The 17,812-nt window shown below is 41.5% G+C and overlaps 2 protein-coding genes across 2 annotated transcripts in view; one reads left to right on the top strand and one right to left on the bottom strand.

The window, feature by feature from the left end:
- Nucleotides 1-2: 2 nt before the first annotated feature.
- LOC131264603 (otoferlin-like) lies at nucleotides 3-2,124 on the bottom strand. The gene is made up of 7 exons (XM_058266879.1): nucleotides 1,933-2,124; nucleotides 1,726-1,873; nucleotides 1,505-1,667; nucleotides 1,315-1,441; nucleotides 347-538; nucleotides 109-260; nucleotides 3-66 (listed from the first exon to the last, which is right to left on the bottom strand). The coding sequence occupies exons 1-7, from the start codon at nucleotides 2,122-2,124 to the stop codon at nucleotides 3-5; spliced, it is 1,038 nt and encodes a 345-aa protein (XP_058122862.1).
- Nucleotides 2,125-7,222: 5,098 nt separating this feature from the next.
- The window catches only part of LOC131263100 (tetraspanin-18), a 31,175-nt gene continuing 20,585 nt past the window's right edge, over nucleotides 7,223-17,812 (top strand). The window contains exon 1 of the mRNA XM_058265250.1: nucleotides 7,223-7,332. The gene's annotated coding sequence lies outside the window, so the exon portion shown is untranslated. The remainder of the gene's footprint in view (nucleotides 7,333-17,812) is intronic.

Here is a 17,812-nt window from a genome sequence, read left to right as displayed (position 1 = left end):
CTCTACCGTCGCTTGTCCGGAAGGGCGGCAGAGGTGTAGTAGCACATCTGGGTAGCCATTTTGCTCCTAAAGGAAGGGAAATTATTTAGCAAAGTAATAGAAACTCACTTTGTATGCTTGCGTTGATTTACATCGTGGCCGATTTGGGAGATCGATGTTTTGATGTGATTAAGCTCGCTTTGCATACGTTTAACTTCGTCGGAATCAATCTCTGAGAACATTTGGGACTTTAATGTTGTAACAGTTGCTTTATGCTGACCCTGTTGAGATGTTGATAAGAGAAAATGCAAAAATGAAATATACTGCTGGAACATGTAAGATTCAAAGTACATTTGGTTCTACTTACCAACTGTTGCAGGGTATGCATTTTTCTCATCTGATCCCATTTAGTGCTTTTTCTGTACACGCTATTGCTTACCATATTGAGCGTCGAATCAAATGCCATCTCTACATCGGAAGTTAAAGATACTAGGAGTTCCTTACTAACAACCATGTCTTGATCCCTCTGGGCATCCAAATGTTCCAGCAGAACGATTAGCTGTTTGAGTTTTTCAAGCAAAATGTTTGTGGCATACGTAATGAAATATTTATGCCGATAGTCAGGCACCTGTATCTTGACCGATAAATGTAGAGGGTATGTATCTTCACCTGAGGTGTTTAAGATACTAAACGATTCAAAGTTTTCCATCTGTAGTCTGAGGGTTTTCGAGCGCATTTCCGCACAGGTCAGATAGAGCATATTATGTTGGGTGTTCGGTTGCGAAAAACGATGAACGTTAATTAGGTAGAATTCAATCAGAAACCTTTCTTCCTCCCAATATTTTGTATCCAACATCGGTTCGTAGATATGATCAATTTGAATTTTTTTTGCAGGCATCGATAGCGCGGAAAGTTCCTCGGTGTTGATGGAAAGTAATATTTTGCCAACGTAACGCGAGTCCTGAGCTCCGGTATAAAAATAAACCATCGTAGGTCCAAAAGTTGGCAGTTGATCTGAAAAAAAGTTGTAAACTGAATAATTATGTGTTACAACCAGAGGTATGTTTCATACTTACAGAAACCCTCAATGTTTCTTGAAATTGATTCAAACTGAATTTCTTTGACTGATTTCACACTTCGGTAGCAACAACTGGTTGTTAATAATTTGATCACAAGCGTCTGGTTCATAGAAGGAAACGTCCCGAAGAAGGACATTCGTTCGTTCCATCGATAAGCTTTTCCATATGAGCTGGGTTTTGTACGAATCTGATGAATTCATATTTTATATTAGGATGAGTGTGTTTCTGTCAATCTTACCGTTTGTGGGAATCTTACCGATAATCCTGCAAATGAAATACAAACTACGTACTCATCGCTGATTTTAAAATCTCCACTAAAGATGTTACAGCAGTATCGTACGCGACGAGGTTCATTCTTGGAATCGTATGGGAGCAGCTTATTGCTGAAAATGTTAGAATGGAAAATTAGGGAAAAATTCCCGTGAAGCCTCCCTTGTTTCACAAACCTTTCAATATCATCAAAGTCGAATTCACTGAAAACAACTGGTACGGGATTTTCTAGCGACGATGATATCGCAATGTCGATTAAGAGGTATCCACGATTCAAGTCGCTCGAAGCTGCCCGTCCAATTGGTTCAAATGTCGCCCATTTTTTGAAAACCGCATGATCTGGAACAAAAAAAGACTGGTCGTATCTATTTCGCATGGCCCAACATACCAAACTCACCCTTTTGATTCCACACTGTACGAAGATCCACAGTAAACTCTCCGAGTGATGATTTCAGCGATGTATAGATGGACGATCGGTACAGGATGAAGTGGAGGGTTTTCCGAAGTAAAACCTTTTCAGAGCAATGCAATTCAAAGGCAAAGTACTGCAAAATCAAGAATTTGATGAATGGACTAGTGCAAGATGTACTAATTTGTAAATTACCTCATTAAAATACGGATTCTCCGTTCTACTGGCAGTCTTTGTTCGTTTGTACTTGCCGTTCAAAGAAACCATTACGAAGGTATCGGAATTGAGGATTTTTAAATGACGTGCTTTATAAATTGTAACTGACACAAGGAAATGTTGTTCGGAGTTTAGCAAACAGTGAGGATTTTCCTCTGAATACGACGCCATTTCGTTGTATGTTGTTTTCAATGTTCAAGCTTCAATGCTGTTCTTCATGTCTGGTCTACTTAGATCCAACAGTACTTTGACGTTTGACAAAAATTACATGTAAAAATGAAAGTGAGTAGAAGTTCTACTAGGGTGTCCCCGAAAGTATAAGCACGATTTAAAAACTAGCTAAAAAATAAAACCTGTTCCAGAAACTGAATTTTTGTTTCATAAACTGTGTTTAGGTTCTGTTCTGGACTACTTGTGGAAAAACAAAATTTAAAAAATTTAATCGTATGCTAATGACCGCTCTTTTGATCTGTCGCCTCCGATATGGCTCAGCACAGACTTGTCGTGAACGTTTTTCGACACTTTTGAACGGTTTTACAGTTTTTTTTTTGAAAACTGTCGATGTTTTCCGTAGTTTTAACATGTTTCCTCAAGGGTGCTTTCGTTAGCGCCCAAAATATCTCAATTGGTTGGGTCTTGGCCGACTCATCGTCGAGCTGATGAATAAGGATTTGCTGCACCACAGCTTGTCGTACAGCTTTCCGGGCCCGATATTTAACACATGCGGCCTGATTTACACTTCGTTTCGATTTTTTTTTTGTTTTTATACTTGGACATTGGCACATTGGACGTTACTTTTTGAGGTACCCATTTGTTGAGCCACATCGTGAATGGAACTTTCCTTTTTTTGCTTGAATGCTTTTGCTCTTTCCCGGTTCAACTGTTGGTCGATAGGACCAGATTTTTGACCACTTTTCGACGTATCCTCGAAGCTGGACTCCTCCCGCAACTTTTGGATGGCGGTTCGTACGGATCCGATACTCACACCTACCGATTTCGCCAATTTCCTTAGCGAAATGCTAGGAGTCGAACACCATTTGTGCAGAACGCTTTTGCGCTTTTTGACGGAAATGCCTCGCGTTTTAACAGAAACGGTTGAAAAAAATAGTTTCGATGCATTATCTGGTTGGTTTGAATGTAAACAATCAAACACTCGAAGAATCAACTGTTTGGCGTCATCCGTTTTCCATAAACGTAATTTAGAAATCGTGCTTATACTTTCGGGGACATCCTTTAGAAAATAATATGTCTGGTGTTATTGATAGTTTGAATAACCTGCCGTAAGACAAATTGAATAGATTTTATTAAATTGCTTAATTTATTTTTCCAATATTTTTTCATTTCATATGCGAACTGATTTTGGCTTACTCTGTTTTTCGGCGGGTTAAAAATTTAATAACATTTTTGTTCTCAAAATGGTTGCCTTTGCCTGATTCAACTTTTTAATATGATTTAAACATTTGAGCAGAACAACCAACCATCTTTGTTGGTTTAACGGAACACTCCTTTGTATAACCGAAGAAGTCGTAGAAATTATGAATGATTTATTGAGACCTTATAGTTATACAAAGACATACTTTTTAGTTTATTGTTTTTCTCACGTATTCCAGTCATGCTTTCAAAATAAAACAGTAAAAGTGAACAATTTTGAATTAAAAATCTGCCCCTAGGTGGCACTACCTTCTAACGGTTAAGTTTAAAAAATCAAATTCAAATCAGAATCGCTGAATAACCGGTTCAGCAAATGCAACCAAGGTATTTTTAGCAAAACGGTTGGGTATAGCTTTGCTAGAATTACCTCGGCTAAATTGTAAAAAAAAATAAAATTTTTAAAAATTGGTCTCTTCGCCTAGTGTTGGGAAAATTGATTCCCGACTGAGTCGAGTTCGAATCCCAATCCGTCATATCATACATGCACATCTAACTTGCCAATTTTTCATATGATTTGTTTTACTCACTGAATGATTTACGTAAGAATATAAGCATATTTGACTTTATTCTCCTAATTATATTCAATCAACACGAACACTCCGGGGAGATTTCCCTCCCCGGGCTAGATTTTCCTCTTCCTACTGGTTCACATTAAGCACCTGAAGCTATGCAAAGCGCGACGCATGCATTCTTTTCGAATATTTGATCGCTAACGGTTCGCTTAAAAGACCATAACGGTTTAAACTAATCACGCAGTGGAGGTTGAATGCGGGTTAATATACTTTTACATGTTAAGTTACTAGTAACTAAACTATACCACACATGATGGACAGCATGAAACAATGAGTTTAGCCCAAGAAATGATTTGGAAACGGCGGCGCGCCCGCAGCGAGCGAAGCGAGCGGACTGCGCTAGGTCTACCGAAAAAGAGAGTTTATTATAGTTTTGAGAAATGAGAGGGGCCCGTGGGCCCCCCTCATTCCGCACCCCCTAGGTTGATTGCGTAGCCGAAATTAACGGTACACACTACGGTTCAAATACTCGGAGGTTGAATTTAACGAATTAATGTATCACCAATTGCATACATTCAGTTTAAACGTACACAAGAGGTGTGGCCACGATCGAAAACATGGCGGCCGGGGCCTCATTTACTCTTTTACCGGCATTTATTTTGTTTCAAGATCAAATATGACAGCGTTATCATTTGAATTGAATCCGTTGTGGATCACTGAAACAGTGAAGCAAGTCCTTTTGATGTTTTTTTATCAGCTTTAGGCCAGGAGCTTTATCGCGACATGAACATGTTGAAGCTATGATAACATTTTTTACAAAAACCACCTCGGGCTGTGATGGCTAATGTAATGTATTTGAAGCTAGATTGCAACGACAGGTAAGGAAACTGGTACTTGGCGTCCATTTTTAAGGATATTACAATCCATCTAACGTTTTTGAGACATTCAACTCCAAAAGCCACGGAGCCATGACCCAAGGAGAACCCTGCTGCACTTGCCTACCAAAGGTATCCATGCCTACCTAAAAGAACCTTGCCGAGTGTATTTTTGGTAGGCATGGACACCTCATAACCTACCAATAATTTGTTTTGGGAGGCACCGCAGTGGAAAGAGGTACTGGCTGTCAAACCTTTGTTTGTTTACTGTTTACTGTTTACTGTGCAAGTCTGGCCAACTAGCAAGCATTCGAAAACAGGAAGGGACGATGACCCTCATCGACAGGTATAGAAACTGCAACGCAGTGTAAATAGTTGGTCGGTGGCCAACGGACTTCGCGGCGATCATCGGTTGTTACCGGTTGTAACATAGTATCGGTGGCCAGTGTTCGATAGCAGCGCTTGGATTGACCGACTCGGGGTGGTCAACCGGGGCCGTGTTAACTCGCATCAGACAGTAAGTACGTGTGTAAGAACCCACAGCAGAGAGTTCTTACTGATGATGATTTGTCCGTGCTTTTCACACATTTCAGGGTCTCGACAAGGAGGAAGAAGCGGCTTGAAATAATCATCAATACGTTCTACGTGTTTTCACTGGCCATGACGGAGTGCTGCTGCACATCGTACATCGAAGGAGCCTGCTACGATCCGTGGTCGCTGTTTGCCAGTACGAACCAGAGGAGGCGTCGGACGATTTCTGAACATTTCCCATGATTGCCTACCGAACCGGACGATATATATATAATATTATAGATGTATCAAAATAATAAAACAATCAAAAATATTTTCCTGTATGAAAATAATTATTATGGGAAAGAAAAGATATCCTGAACCCAGCTCATATAATCTACTACGAATGGGTATACGTTTTTTACGCGTATAGCCAGAAATAGGTGTTATAAACACGTTGCACAGTCACGTTGTCAAAACAGTTCTCTTTTGCGGTGTCCCGCAAGTATCAGGAGAATTGTTTTACCCTTCTTTTCAGAAGTGTTTTACATCCAAAATTGCATAGGAAATCTGCTGCAAAAGAAGGTGTAAAACACTTCTGAAAAGAAGAGCGATCAGGTCTCAAGAGAATTCTTTTACATCAAAATGACGCCAAAATTTCTCGTTGGGGACCCCATGAGAGCTGTTTTATTCACTGGTTCAGGTTTACATGACCCACCACTAGCTCACCCTTTTCACCGTTCGTTTACTAGAAAAGATGGAACTAGAAAAGATGGACAAAATGTAATATGCTACTTGAGACAAACATACGTGTCTTAAAAAGAACTTTCGTTTGAGGAACCATTTGTGGAAATCGGTCAAGGAACTAAAAAGTTATGCGAGAATTGGCTTTTGTAACGTAAATAGGAAATCAAGGTTGCTTTACCTTTTCGCCCCCTCGGGCGAACACGTTCCCACCTGTGGTTTTTATCAAAAACAAGAAACTACGGTAAAATCTACCTTTTACAAAACTGCACGTCTTCTAAAGACCTTTCATTTGAGGGGTTGCTGAAATTACCGAGGCACTAAACAGTTATTAACGAATTAGTTATTTCAGTCATTTTTCCGAGCTGTCAACTTTGCGCGCTTTGCTTCGTCGGATTTCCCACACTACTTGTCAGTTTGTTTCCGACGATCGTCGAGCGCGGTTGTGTGTGAAGAGTGTTGTTCCCTAGTCCGGTTCATTAGTTAGGCATCGGTTTGTTTATTGCAATGTCGAAAACCTGTTTGCATCCGAAGCCAAGCGGCCGCGTGCAAAGTTCCTGAAACGTGCTCAGAATTGAACGTTTCCTCTTTCACTTCGATCGCGTGTGTAGAAGGGCAAATTTGTGTATGCGGTTTTCTGCTCAAACATATTGTCGCGGGAACTTCAGCATCAGTTCAGCAAGCCATTCAACGTGGGTCGAAGTTGTGGAGTGGTGGGAAAGAAGGGAGAAGTAAGCGGGGGAAGGTTTACGTTTTGATCTTCTCGGCACTCTCGCCTTGCTCTTCTTGATCTCGCTAGACCTTTGACTTGGATTTTATGGAGAATTTAAATTCAAATTGTGTTCATTCATATGCGTCGTATCTGGTTAGAAAAACATGTGTGTAAAACAAGTGAACAGAGTGTAGTGAACGTGGAAAAAAAGTAACATATTTGGCTGATTCGAGTAAATTGTGGTGATTTTTAATTAAGATTAAATTTGTTTGTAACAATCCGGTTTAAGTTTTATATCTTAACTTAGCGAATTCAATGAATCAATTGTGCTTTGCGATTGAAAAATAGCCAAAAAGTAATGGAAATACCAAATGCATGAACTTGAAAATTTGTTTTGTGTGCGAAAATTTACACAGATCAGAGTCGTTTTCGCAAACTTAATTCGACATTGTGTATTAATAATAGCTTAATGTATTCATTTTAACAGATTAGCCGTGCTATATTTGTGCAAAAAATTGAGTAATCATTTTCTAAAGGAATATTCTGTTATATCACAGCCTAAGAAACGCGAGAACACATTAGCAGCTGAAACTAGGTAAGCATTCCTTTGGTTTTTTTTTTTTTGTAAACAATGTTCGGATCATTTTAATTAAATTTAATCGAATAATATTTTTTGCGTAAAGTGAATCATCTCATTGTTCTAAACCGCATAACGAACGACTTTTTGCAAGTACCAAATATATGTTAGGCACTTCCTGCAGATGGCAACCTCATGGCATCGTGCTATCGGTCCCCGAGTGGTAATCAAAATGGCGAAAATTCCAATTCAACAGCATGACATCATTTCGCGCCGTTCCATGCACACTTGCTGGAACAACGTGTTGAAATCATCTGTTCTTTTTGCATATTTTTCGCCAAAGCGATCCATAAGGACACCCATCAGTGCACACAGTATCGTTGGATCTGGCATTGATAACACCTGACCCAGAGCGAATAAACCACAAGCCACAATATGGTAATTAAGGTTCGTTAGTGTTTTCACCACTTCTCTCTTCATCTGGATGATGATCATAGTGGTAAAGATCCAGAATATATCATCAGTAAATTAAACGACAGTACTTGAAGGTATAAAAATAGATCAACTCAAAAAAACGATATTCAGTTATTCATCATGCAATGGCTCCAACTGATCAAACAGCATATACTGAGCGAATGCAAGGTAGGGAACTTCAAGATCGTTGGAGATCTAAGTTCTTCTTCTTTTTACTAGACTTTTTTTCACTTTGATACAAAGCATACTCGGTCCTCTCGCACAGGATAGATACGCCGTCAGGTGGTCAGCATCCTCCGTAAGTTATTTTTCTGAAATAGATTTTCTAGTACAGATTTCTACAAGCTGTAGTTTCGCTGTTAAAATACACAGTATTTTTGTATACTCTTCTCTTCTTTACTGTAAATGCATAAAAGAAAGAGTGAACCAAGGTCATTGCGCCGTAAATGAGAGAAGCCTCAATGAAAATGGATATTTCTATTCCTTGAGAAACTGTCAAAGGATCATTATGTGAGAAGGTGAGAACAATAAAGAGGAAGGAAGCGAAAGAGAAGCAACCCAGCGTTAGGGGACGCCGTGGCCAACAAGCGGCATACTTCCGGTGGTGTCGGGCGCTTTCTTACGATCAAGGAAACCGAAGAACCATCAGCTCAATGTCTCGATCGGCCGGTTTCCTGTCATCGTTCCCTCATTGCCGCCCATTCCGTTGATTAGAAGTCAATGAAGTTGGCTCAGCTCGAGTGGAGATTGGTTGAGGAGAAAACGTATGCTTCACACGTTGTCCTCGCCGTAAGCGAGCTTGCGGGGATTCGTAGACTTTCGTCGCATCGAAAGACGATGCCGGCATACGGTGGAACATAAACGCGGCACACGAAATTCAAGCCACGCCAGTCACGAAGGTCGTATCAAAAACAAAAAAATCATCTGGATTCAGTTTTCTTGCGCTCCGGACAAGATGAAACTCGAGCTCGTTCCAGTTTAAGGACCACCGCTTAAGGTTTGCTGCAACAGGCGACGATTTCATCGACTTTTTCGAAGCCCCGCTCAATGTGTGTGAAATTTTCAGCTCCCGATACAGGTCACCAAGCAGTATCTCGAGCTCTCGGGATACGAGCGAAACGAGGTTACGAAATTCAGCCCGGATCAAAACTGGTATTTTCACCCCATTCTCTTGCCGCGTTGCAGTTTGTGATCTTCGGGAATTTTGGTGACCGCAGCCTATATCTGTGTGTGTGTGTGTTTGCATGGTGACCAAGGAGTTGGATCTGAAATTATACCAGCGGCAGCTATTGCATTTTTACATTTCTGGACGCATATACCATAGGCGATGTTGTCCAGTGCTGGCGGCATGGTGTCGGTCGTTTCGTAATGGTCGAGTTCGTGTCGAAAACTGCAAGCCGGTTCCTATGGAACCTCCTTTCGGCGGGCCGAAATATGTTGCACAAAACCGAAACTGGTTGCACTCGAGCGCAGGTGGCCTGAACTGAATTTCTGCGCCAGCATTATGCAACTGGGATCATTGCTAGAGCGGAGTTACAATGTAGGAGTTATAACAAGTCCTTCTACGCAACGGTTGAGTGGAACAGTAGTTTAAACATAAGGTTTTACGTGTTTGACACGCTGTAATCGCTTATCAGTGTGTCCATGTTTTTGCGAAAACAAACCCCACTCGCCGATGATGAATCCCCAAACGATCAAATGTCAAATGGTAAGCGCTGGGAAGAGATGCGTTTAAAACCCTATTAGTGTTGAGGGCCTCACCGAACGCCGACTACCGACAGACATTATACGACTTCCTCTCACGAGTAAGCAATACGCGTCGAGCATCCTGCCGTAAGCTGTAAACCGATTGCTCCAGCAGTTGACTTCTAGATGTAATACGACACTTTCGCACACATTAGTTGGCAACTTTGTCGCATTTTCGTTTGTGGCCGTTTGAGGACCGTTTCAGGCACAACCTTTTCGGATTCGGTTTTAAACGGAGCTTATTTATTTTCCTCAAGATAGTACCGGTTTGACCGTTCACAAGGTGAAAGGGATCGATGAGCTTCGTCAGCTTTCATACTTAGCCTCTCTAACCTCTGACAAGAACTACCAACTCTTAGAGTTTCCAGTAAAAGCGCTCCGGTGTCATTTCGCAGCCCAACTTTTACACGTTTGTGTATTGCGTTTCAATGTCTCAACGATGTTGCTTACTCAATGCGCACCTCGGAGCGGAGAACTAAAGCCGCAACCGGTGGACGCTCCAAGGGACGGTGCTTTCAAAACATTTACATTAAGCAGGAGGTCGCCGGATCTAAGTTTCGGTCAGTCGAACGGCTACATATGTGTTGCCATTGGCCGTCACTCGCACTCTACCAGAGGAAGTCGGGTGCCTTTCTCCGGTGCATCGCAACTCGACCGGAACGTGGAACATGTGTCGCGTGGTGCCAACGACTCATCGCCGATGCACTTGTTCGTGCTGGTTTGGAACAAATCAGAGATTCGAGGAGAAATTGACGTCAAGAAAAGCGTAAATGTATAGATTTGACAATATAATATCGCGCAAACTTACGATATATAAAGCAAACAAGAGAACAACATAATACAAGAAATTTGTAAAACAACATTGTAACAAAATGATTGTATAACAACATACAATGTATATAGACTGTATTTGAAACCAAAAATCGTAGAAAATTATAAAAATAGTTATTATAAAGACAGCAGCAATCCACATTTCAAAACCATATTTGATTGTAATTGGTAAAAAATGCACTAAAACAGCGTGACAGTCGACGTGTTACAATTGTTGGTCAAATTAATCACTGTCGAGTTTTAAATGTCGGTCCCAGAACATCAAATCAAAGTAGAAGCTTGTTGTTGCTTCTTTATCTTATACTTTATACTATCTAGAAGAGTGTTTGACAAGTTTATATTATTAATTCCTTTTACTTTTTATTTTAATGTTCTTATAAGGTAAAAAAAATAATATTTTGATAAAAGAATGGTTCGTTCTAAATTTACACAAATTGTTAATATCAATCAGCACGTGTTCCCATGAATAATTTCGTTTCCTTTTTTTCTACAGTTTTGTTTACACAAAAACTTCTTATGCGCACTTTATTTTATCTGAACGCTATCATTACTGATTGGTGGTACTGTTGTGGTTCTACGAAGTAATTAAAATAAGAAACGATGCGATCCAACTGAAAGAAGAATGCGAACCCTTTCCTATCAGCAGAGGGAGTTTATTTCAAACACCAGTCTCTATCAGCTCGAATTCTGTTCCCACTTCATCGATCATTAGCGCCACGAGCATGACGATACTGTTGACTAAACTCTTCTCGGAGTTTGTCTTAATAAAATCGGAAGCAAACCCACCAACTATCGCCCGTATGAGTTTGTTTGACGAAGAACTGCTTGCCCATGGCGTTTTCTTGCACAACACCAAGGGTACTTACAAGCTGTGAATGATGTTTTCATTGTGTGTTTTCGTTTGTTAATGTTTAACTGCGCGGGGGAATCCGGCTTCCTCGATAAGAGTGCCATAACTAGATGTGGAAATAATCTCCCCTGAGCAATGTTAGTCAATACTGAAACTTGTAAACCAAACGATTTGGCTAAAGAAGATACAAAATTGTGGCTTCCAACGTCTTCACGTGCTCATGACGGAGTCGAGATTTGCGTTTTCCGCCACGACCTTCCGCCGGGCGAGATGTGTTAGTTTCCTCAATGTTTCCCTCGGTGGTTCGTTCTGGTTTCGCTTGACCTCTCGCCATAAATGCTTCCTGCGCCCATGCTTGCTTACTTTCATTCGATGCTGTTTATTTTTTTCCTTCACTCAACACCAAAGACCCAAAGAAGAGTCGGTGTGCACTTCTTGTGCGTCTCAGGCGGCCGCCAAATGGAAAACGCTGGCTGGAAGAAACAAGAAAAAAACGGAAAATAGAAGTACACATTAAATGCAACCAATTGCGACTGAGGGCCTCCCATGCAGCATAATTATGTTGACCGCACCGTGAGACGCGGCTGCAGCAAAGAATGGAATGTAATTTCCTTGGCGTCGCGCAAGGAGTGTGTTGGTAAGGCAGAAGCACACCACGGGCGACGACCCACATTAGTGTGTGTGTGTATGTGTACGTGCGTGGACACGAGAGGGTGAAAGGCTGAACGGCTTGTTGCTGCCCGTGAAAGGGGTCGCGTTCGCTAAGTGGTAAGCAGGCCGTAGCCAGGTTGGTTGGAAGACTGATTTCATTTTCCAGCCCGAACGCGGGGAGATTTCCTCGTAGAACGAACAGCAGTGGGACCCACCCTCGGTGGAGTGATCCCCTGATTCATGGTTGATTCATTACTTTGACAAGTACGCCACCCGCAAAACCGGCGGCCAAGGTGCGATCGGGTCGGGTTCCTATTTTTATGCTGCCTTATGTACGTGCCTTGCTGTGTTTGAGACGACGAAAAGATGAAGAGATCGCATGGCAGCGAGGGCTGTCCTTCCTGCGCAATCGATTTTGAATGGGTCCGAGAAATTAAACGTCCGACCCGACGACGGCAGCTACAACAATGATCCGAGAAGAAGACGCCAAAAATGGCGGAAGAGTGGAACCGCCGGACGAATTTATAGCACTCGGTTTCGCTTCGATGAAAAAGATGATAGGGAGGGAAGTTGTTGCCAGTGAGGCACGGTGGAAACGAATTTAGAAACCTAGCACGAAGCTCTTCTGAGGGCTGTAGAGTTGACCAGAACGCTGGCGCTCTCTTTCCCGAGCAGTACTTGCTAAACAGCATAAACACGCTGGCGCATGAATTTGCATAATGTGCAGAGCATGTTGTCGTGGACGATTGCTAAATTGCGATTTCCCGGTAAGCGGAGTCGCCTAATGCGCCATGTTTGATGTGTGTTTGCCTTTATCCTGATTAGCGGAACATTGTTTGAATATTCTATTGCGGTTTGCCAGCACAAGTGCTGGTTGGTGGCCGTTGGTACTCAGCATAAATGAAATCGCATCTCATATGCAGCGTATGAGTATGATGATCCGTGACGGGAAGCATGAACATTCGGCTAAATGGTTAGGCTTGGTACAGTTGGATGAGTTGTGGAGCCAAATTAATAAGTGTACATTGGATGTTTCATTTATGTTAATAGTGCTGCATAAAAAGGCAATTTCCTTGAGTTTAAAATTGTAAAATGGTATAGAATCTCATCACATTTGGTATGCTCAATCTGAGTAACAATTTAATTTTATAATCAAAAGTTAACAGTGGTATTCACATTAGGTATGCTCTATCTGAGTAACAATTACAGAGTTACAAATGATTGTGTAAATTCGTTTAATCTTAGCGGTCTTATAAAACTCTACTTTTAACTCGAACATGATTTGCTAAGGATAAGTTGATTATTCATATTTTCCTCACAATTTCATTAAATTTTCACGAACTGCAATGCTTTTAAAGAATAACATGTTTTTTTTTAAGCAAAGAGAACTAATTGGAACCAAAAAAAGTGTGAACAAAGTACAATCCTGGTTGTATCTTCTATCATCATCTCATCACCAGAGTTATGCTCTATCTGAGTATCAATATAATCGTTTTGTAACAATACAATACTCTACTCCACCTTGAACTCTATCATGATGTTGATAATTCAAATGGTTTTCTTTTTTTTTTGGGACAAATGGAAGGCAATTCCTTCGAAACATTATGTGTTCTTCTTTAGACGTTATTCATTCGAGACCCTTCAACATCCACAGATTTTGTATCACTGATTTGTGGGAAGTGTGTAAAAATAGGTTATGCTTCCCAAGACACCAAACCCAGCGCACTCCGCTCACTCTATGTTTTTTGTTGTTCTTTCGGTCCGGCTTCCGCTCCGTGGTCTAAGGTAGCCCTCCCGAAGCCGCTCGAGAAAACTTAAAAATAGTACGCACTACCACCGAAGCAGTAACTCGTAGTAGTGGTAGTAGTAGTAGTAGTTTGGGATCGGGAAAACAGGGTCTCGTGAAAATGGAAATCGACGCACTCTCCTGCCAGGGACGACGCGACTTCCGCCTGCACCGGAGCAAGCATCGTATCCGGGCGTAAACATAGTTATGCTCGGCCTGGCCAGGTGGGCCTGACCGCGTTGTTGGTGTTGTTGCTGTTGCTATTGCTGTTGTCGCCATCGTCGTCGTTGTTGGCTCCTGCACGCGGGGTTCCGAGTTGCCCAAGTTGCCCGGAACATAAAAAGTTGAACGACCCATTCCCCCCCTGGCATTTGGGAATGGGAAACGGACGACGGGAAGTTCAAACGCATGCTGCCTGCGCCCAATTGATTCGGTTGGGGATTATTGTAACGGCGTGGTTTTGATGTTTCAGAGCGTCTTGGCGTGAGTAAACAAAAGAAGTTCGTGTTGCCGATCAAGGCGAACGCGATGGGGGAAGAGATGGTTGAAGGCCGGCAGAGTCGCACGAAAGCATAATTGTGCGTGGAATGAATCAACATCCGTTCCGCGGAAGTTATCCTTCCGTTGCAGTGGATCCGGCATGTTTGATGGCGATAATTTTGCCGCCTTATTTACTTTGCAAAGTGAGCTGTCAAATGTTGTACGGCAGGAATAACGGACAAAAGAAAAGAGACAGGCTATCGTCTTGTTATCGATATAGGAACGTATCAACTAAATTGGACACCAGTACTATTAATCAATTATTATTTTACCTCATGTTTTTATTCGCAATTTTGGAAATAATTTCATGATTAATATTTCTATTCTTTGAATCTTCATTAACTTGAATATCCACATGACAATATACTTTTTTCGAGCCAAAACTAAAAAAGTGTGGACAACTTCCCATCTCGGTTGGGTCGTCTTGTTAAGCATATAGTGTTTATTGTCTTCTGTTAGTCAATTGTTTATATTGAAATTTCGCTATATGTATTACTAACTTGCTGGAAACAAGCTAATAATTACACGCACCGATTACTCAAGCATTAATTTGTGAACGTGATTAACAATCTATTAGCAAATACGATCTGACACATGGAAACGAAACGTTTCAGCGCTTGAAATTGTATGTTTGCTACTAAAAGCTTTATAATTATCGGTTTCGTTTTCGACTTTCAAACAGTTGTTGTTTTTCGTTTATTTTGACGCACAGTTGATGTGGTTTGTTTTATTATTTTCTTATAACTTATGTAAATAATTTATCAGGTCACTCGGATCGGTTGTTGTTTCGAAGAAATAAATATAATTTTTACCAAAAGTTTTCTAAAAAGATAATACATACAGTTGGAGTTTTGAATGATGTTTAGCCTTGTTGCTTAAAATGGTTGTCTTTGAAGTTATTTTAACCAGTGTTTTAGAAATCTTTCTAGTCCACCGACGAGATGACTGAGATAAGCCGTGCAGTTGTTTACACGCAAGCCTCAAACGGGGCCGGACTTCTGTGGCTACATTTGGAAAACGATGAGAAACCCACTCCACTCCGCCGGTTTCCTCCATCGGCAACAGGTTTTTTTTCAATCTTGTGACACAGTTTTCCTGCCCTTCAACCGACCGTCCGACGCTGCTCGACGGACAGTTCTTTGCCATCAGTCATCATCAGTTGACCGCGATGACGATGGTTCCGTTTTGAGCGAGCCTTTCCGATTCCGACGATAAATCGGTGGACAGATCGCTGATCGTGTGGGCCTAGGATGAGGTGGCATTTTCCAGGGTCCATGCACTAGTGTCTGGTAGTGTGTGTTTGTGAGTTGAGGTTGCATAACGCCGCTTAGACTAGCGAATCATTGCCAAAAGTAAAGCATACGGAGCGTTGAAGCTCGACGTTGAAACTTGGATCGTTTGTGTCCACCGTGTTGCGTAACGTTCGCACACGCAGGCAGTGTTTGATGCATTGTGAGGAGAATTCTCCCTACGCACTGATAAGAATCGCCGCAAATCATGCTGCATGCGTTCAACACGGTGCACCGAATGTGGGAATCGCCTCTGGAGAGCTTCGACGCTGCGATTAAAAACCCCCCATCGCCGCCGGCATTAATTTGCATTCCCACTCCAAGTCCTGGCCGCCAGGGGTGTGTTCGACCCAACATGCAAAACCGGCCACACGTCGTAAGGCGGGCGGCTTTCGAGGCAAGAGCGGCTCGTCCAGACGATCGAGCAACTTGTGTGCGTCAGGTGCTGCACTCACTGTTGTTTGTCCAGTTTCGCCTCTCCAAGGCGCTGTAAAACCCCGTGGAAGAACCTGCCTGACGCGGAATCCACCGATAGACACCGGTCACCCTCCATGGCGCGGGTGACATTTCGATCGACCTTGGCTCGGTCCGGTTGATGGAGAATTTATGTTTATAGGCAGGGTTTGGCTCGAAACAATGCACGACGCCGTGCAGCTGTGGATGGCGATGTTTGTTGAAAATGGAATTGAACTTTTACGAACCTACCACCAACAACGTGCTGCTCCACTGTATGTAGAAAAAGCAATGGTTTTTATTGAACGATTTGATTGGACCAGCTTTAATATAAACAATTCTAGTTTAGCACTCTTTCTAGCTAAAAGCAAAAGATGTAAAAAATACGGCGTTATGATTTGAAATCGAAAAGGGAAAATCTCCCAACAACCAGTTACTGCAATTCAATGTAAACTCCCTCATAATAACCCGTACACAATACGTGTTGTTTACATCAGACCAATTCTGCAGGTTGTGTTTTAAGTAGAGACAATTTTTGAATTCTCCGTTCTGACATTATGGCCATCTTCCACCAAAAATATTTTAAGGATGGCTATACTTTTCCTTTTTGCGTACGTCGATCAGTATGTCCCTACTTGGTCCATTGTGTGTCCCGGATTCCACTTCTGATGGACCCTGCAGTTGTAGCTGTTGTTAGTTTTATTTCTGAATTATGTACATCCTTATCGTACAATCGCGGAAATTAATTTTAGGGAAGATGGTTGTTCTTTCCACATCCAATTGTTTGTTAAATTGCTCATTGTAGACAATAGCAAATGCTAATAGAGACGGCAGCAGAAGTGCTTAAGTTAACTTACAAATAGTAACCGCGGTTAAGGATCATTGTTAACCAATTTCTGGAAAGTGTGTATACAATATTTTCGCTAAAATATTTCCCGTCCGGACGTTGATAGAGGGGCATGAAAGATGTTGAACAGTCCCGGGTACGACACTAACTTTGTTTTTGTCACTTAAGGAAGGTGATTTATAGCGGCAAAATTTGATTGCCTTTTGATTTGATACTTTACCCTACATAACTTAACAAAAACTAATAGAATACCGTACAAAGAAGCCTAACTATGCCAACATAATTAAGAGTTCTATTCTTTTATAAAGTGATAAGAGCTTACTGACCATTCTATGTACATTTGTGTGTTACGATTAAACGAAAAATTAAGCTTAACATGCAGTGTTCAGTCCTAATGTACTGCACCACAGAGGATTTCTTTGAACAGCCGTTAGAAACTTACTTTGAGCTGTGTGAAGTTTCTTCAAGGCGAATAGGTGCAATTTGACCAAACAGAATGCTTAAGTCAGCGAGCTTCCGAGCTAATGTTTATTACATTGTTTTCTTAAGAAGTCGATGGAGTTGTTAAAGGTCAATATCTTTAGTAAGAACCTCCGTGGATTTGTAATATTCATGATTGTGAGTCGTCGTTTTGGTGGTTTTGCGAGAACTAGTCTTCCTGGAGGAAAATATAACTTCGGATTTGGATCAGTTCCTTTACGGTTCCGTTTTTAGCGACCCTCTTCTAAGTGACTTTTGGTGAAATTGCAAGGCAATGTTTTCTAAGAATAATTCACATATCCAGATATGAAACTGATGAAACTTGTTTACATGAAACATGCAAAGATGTTTAAAAAACGTCTTTGTTTTTCAAACCTCGTTTGTTCGTAGGATAATATGCTGTATTATTCGGTTTGCCTCTTCTTTCGGGTTGTCCCATTACAAGTGAGAAAGTGCATTTCTTTCTCCTGTCCGCTGCCCATTAGCCATTAATCTAACGAGCGTCCGAGCTTCTTGCCGTTGACAGGTCCCGAGAAAGCCCGGGAAACATG

The sequence above is a fragment of the Anopheles coustani genome, chromosome 2 (assembly GCF_943734705.1).
Source record: "Anopheles coustani chromosome 2, idAnoCousDA_361_x.2, whole genome shotgun sequence".
NCBI lineage: Eukaryota > Metazoa > Arthropoda > Insecta > Diptera > Culicidae > Anopheles > Anopheles coustani.
The sequence above is the reverse complement of the archived record's forward strand: the minus strand, read 5'-3'. Positions and strand labels throughout refer to the sequence as shown.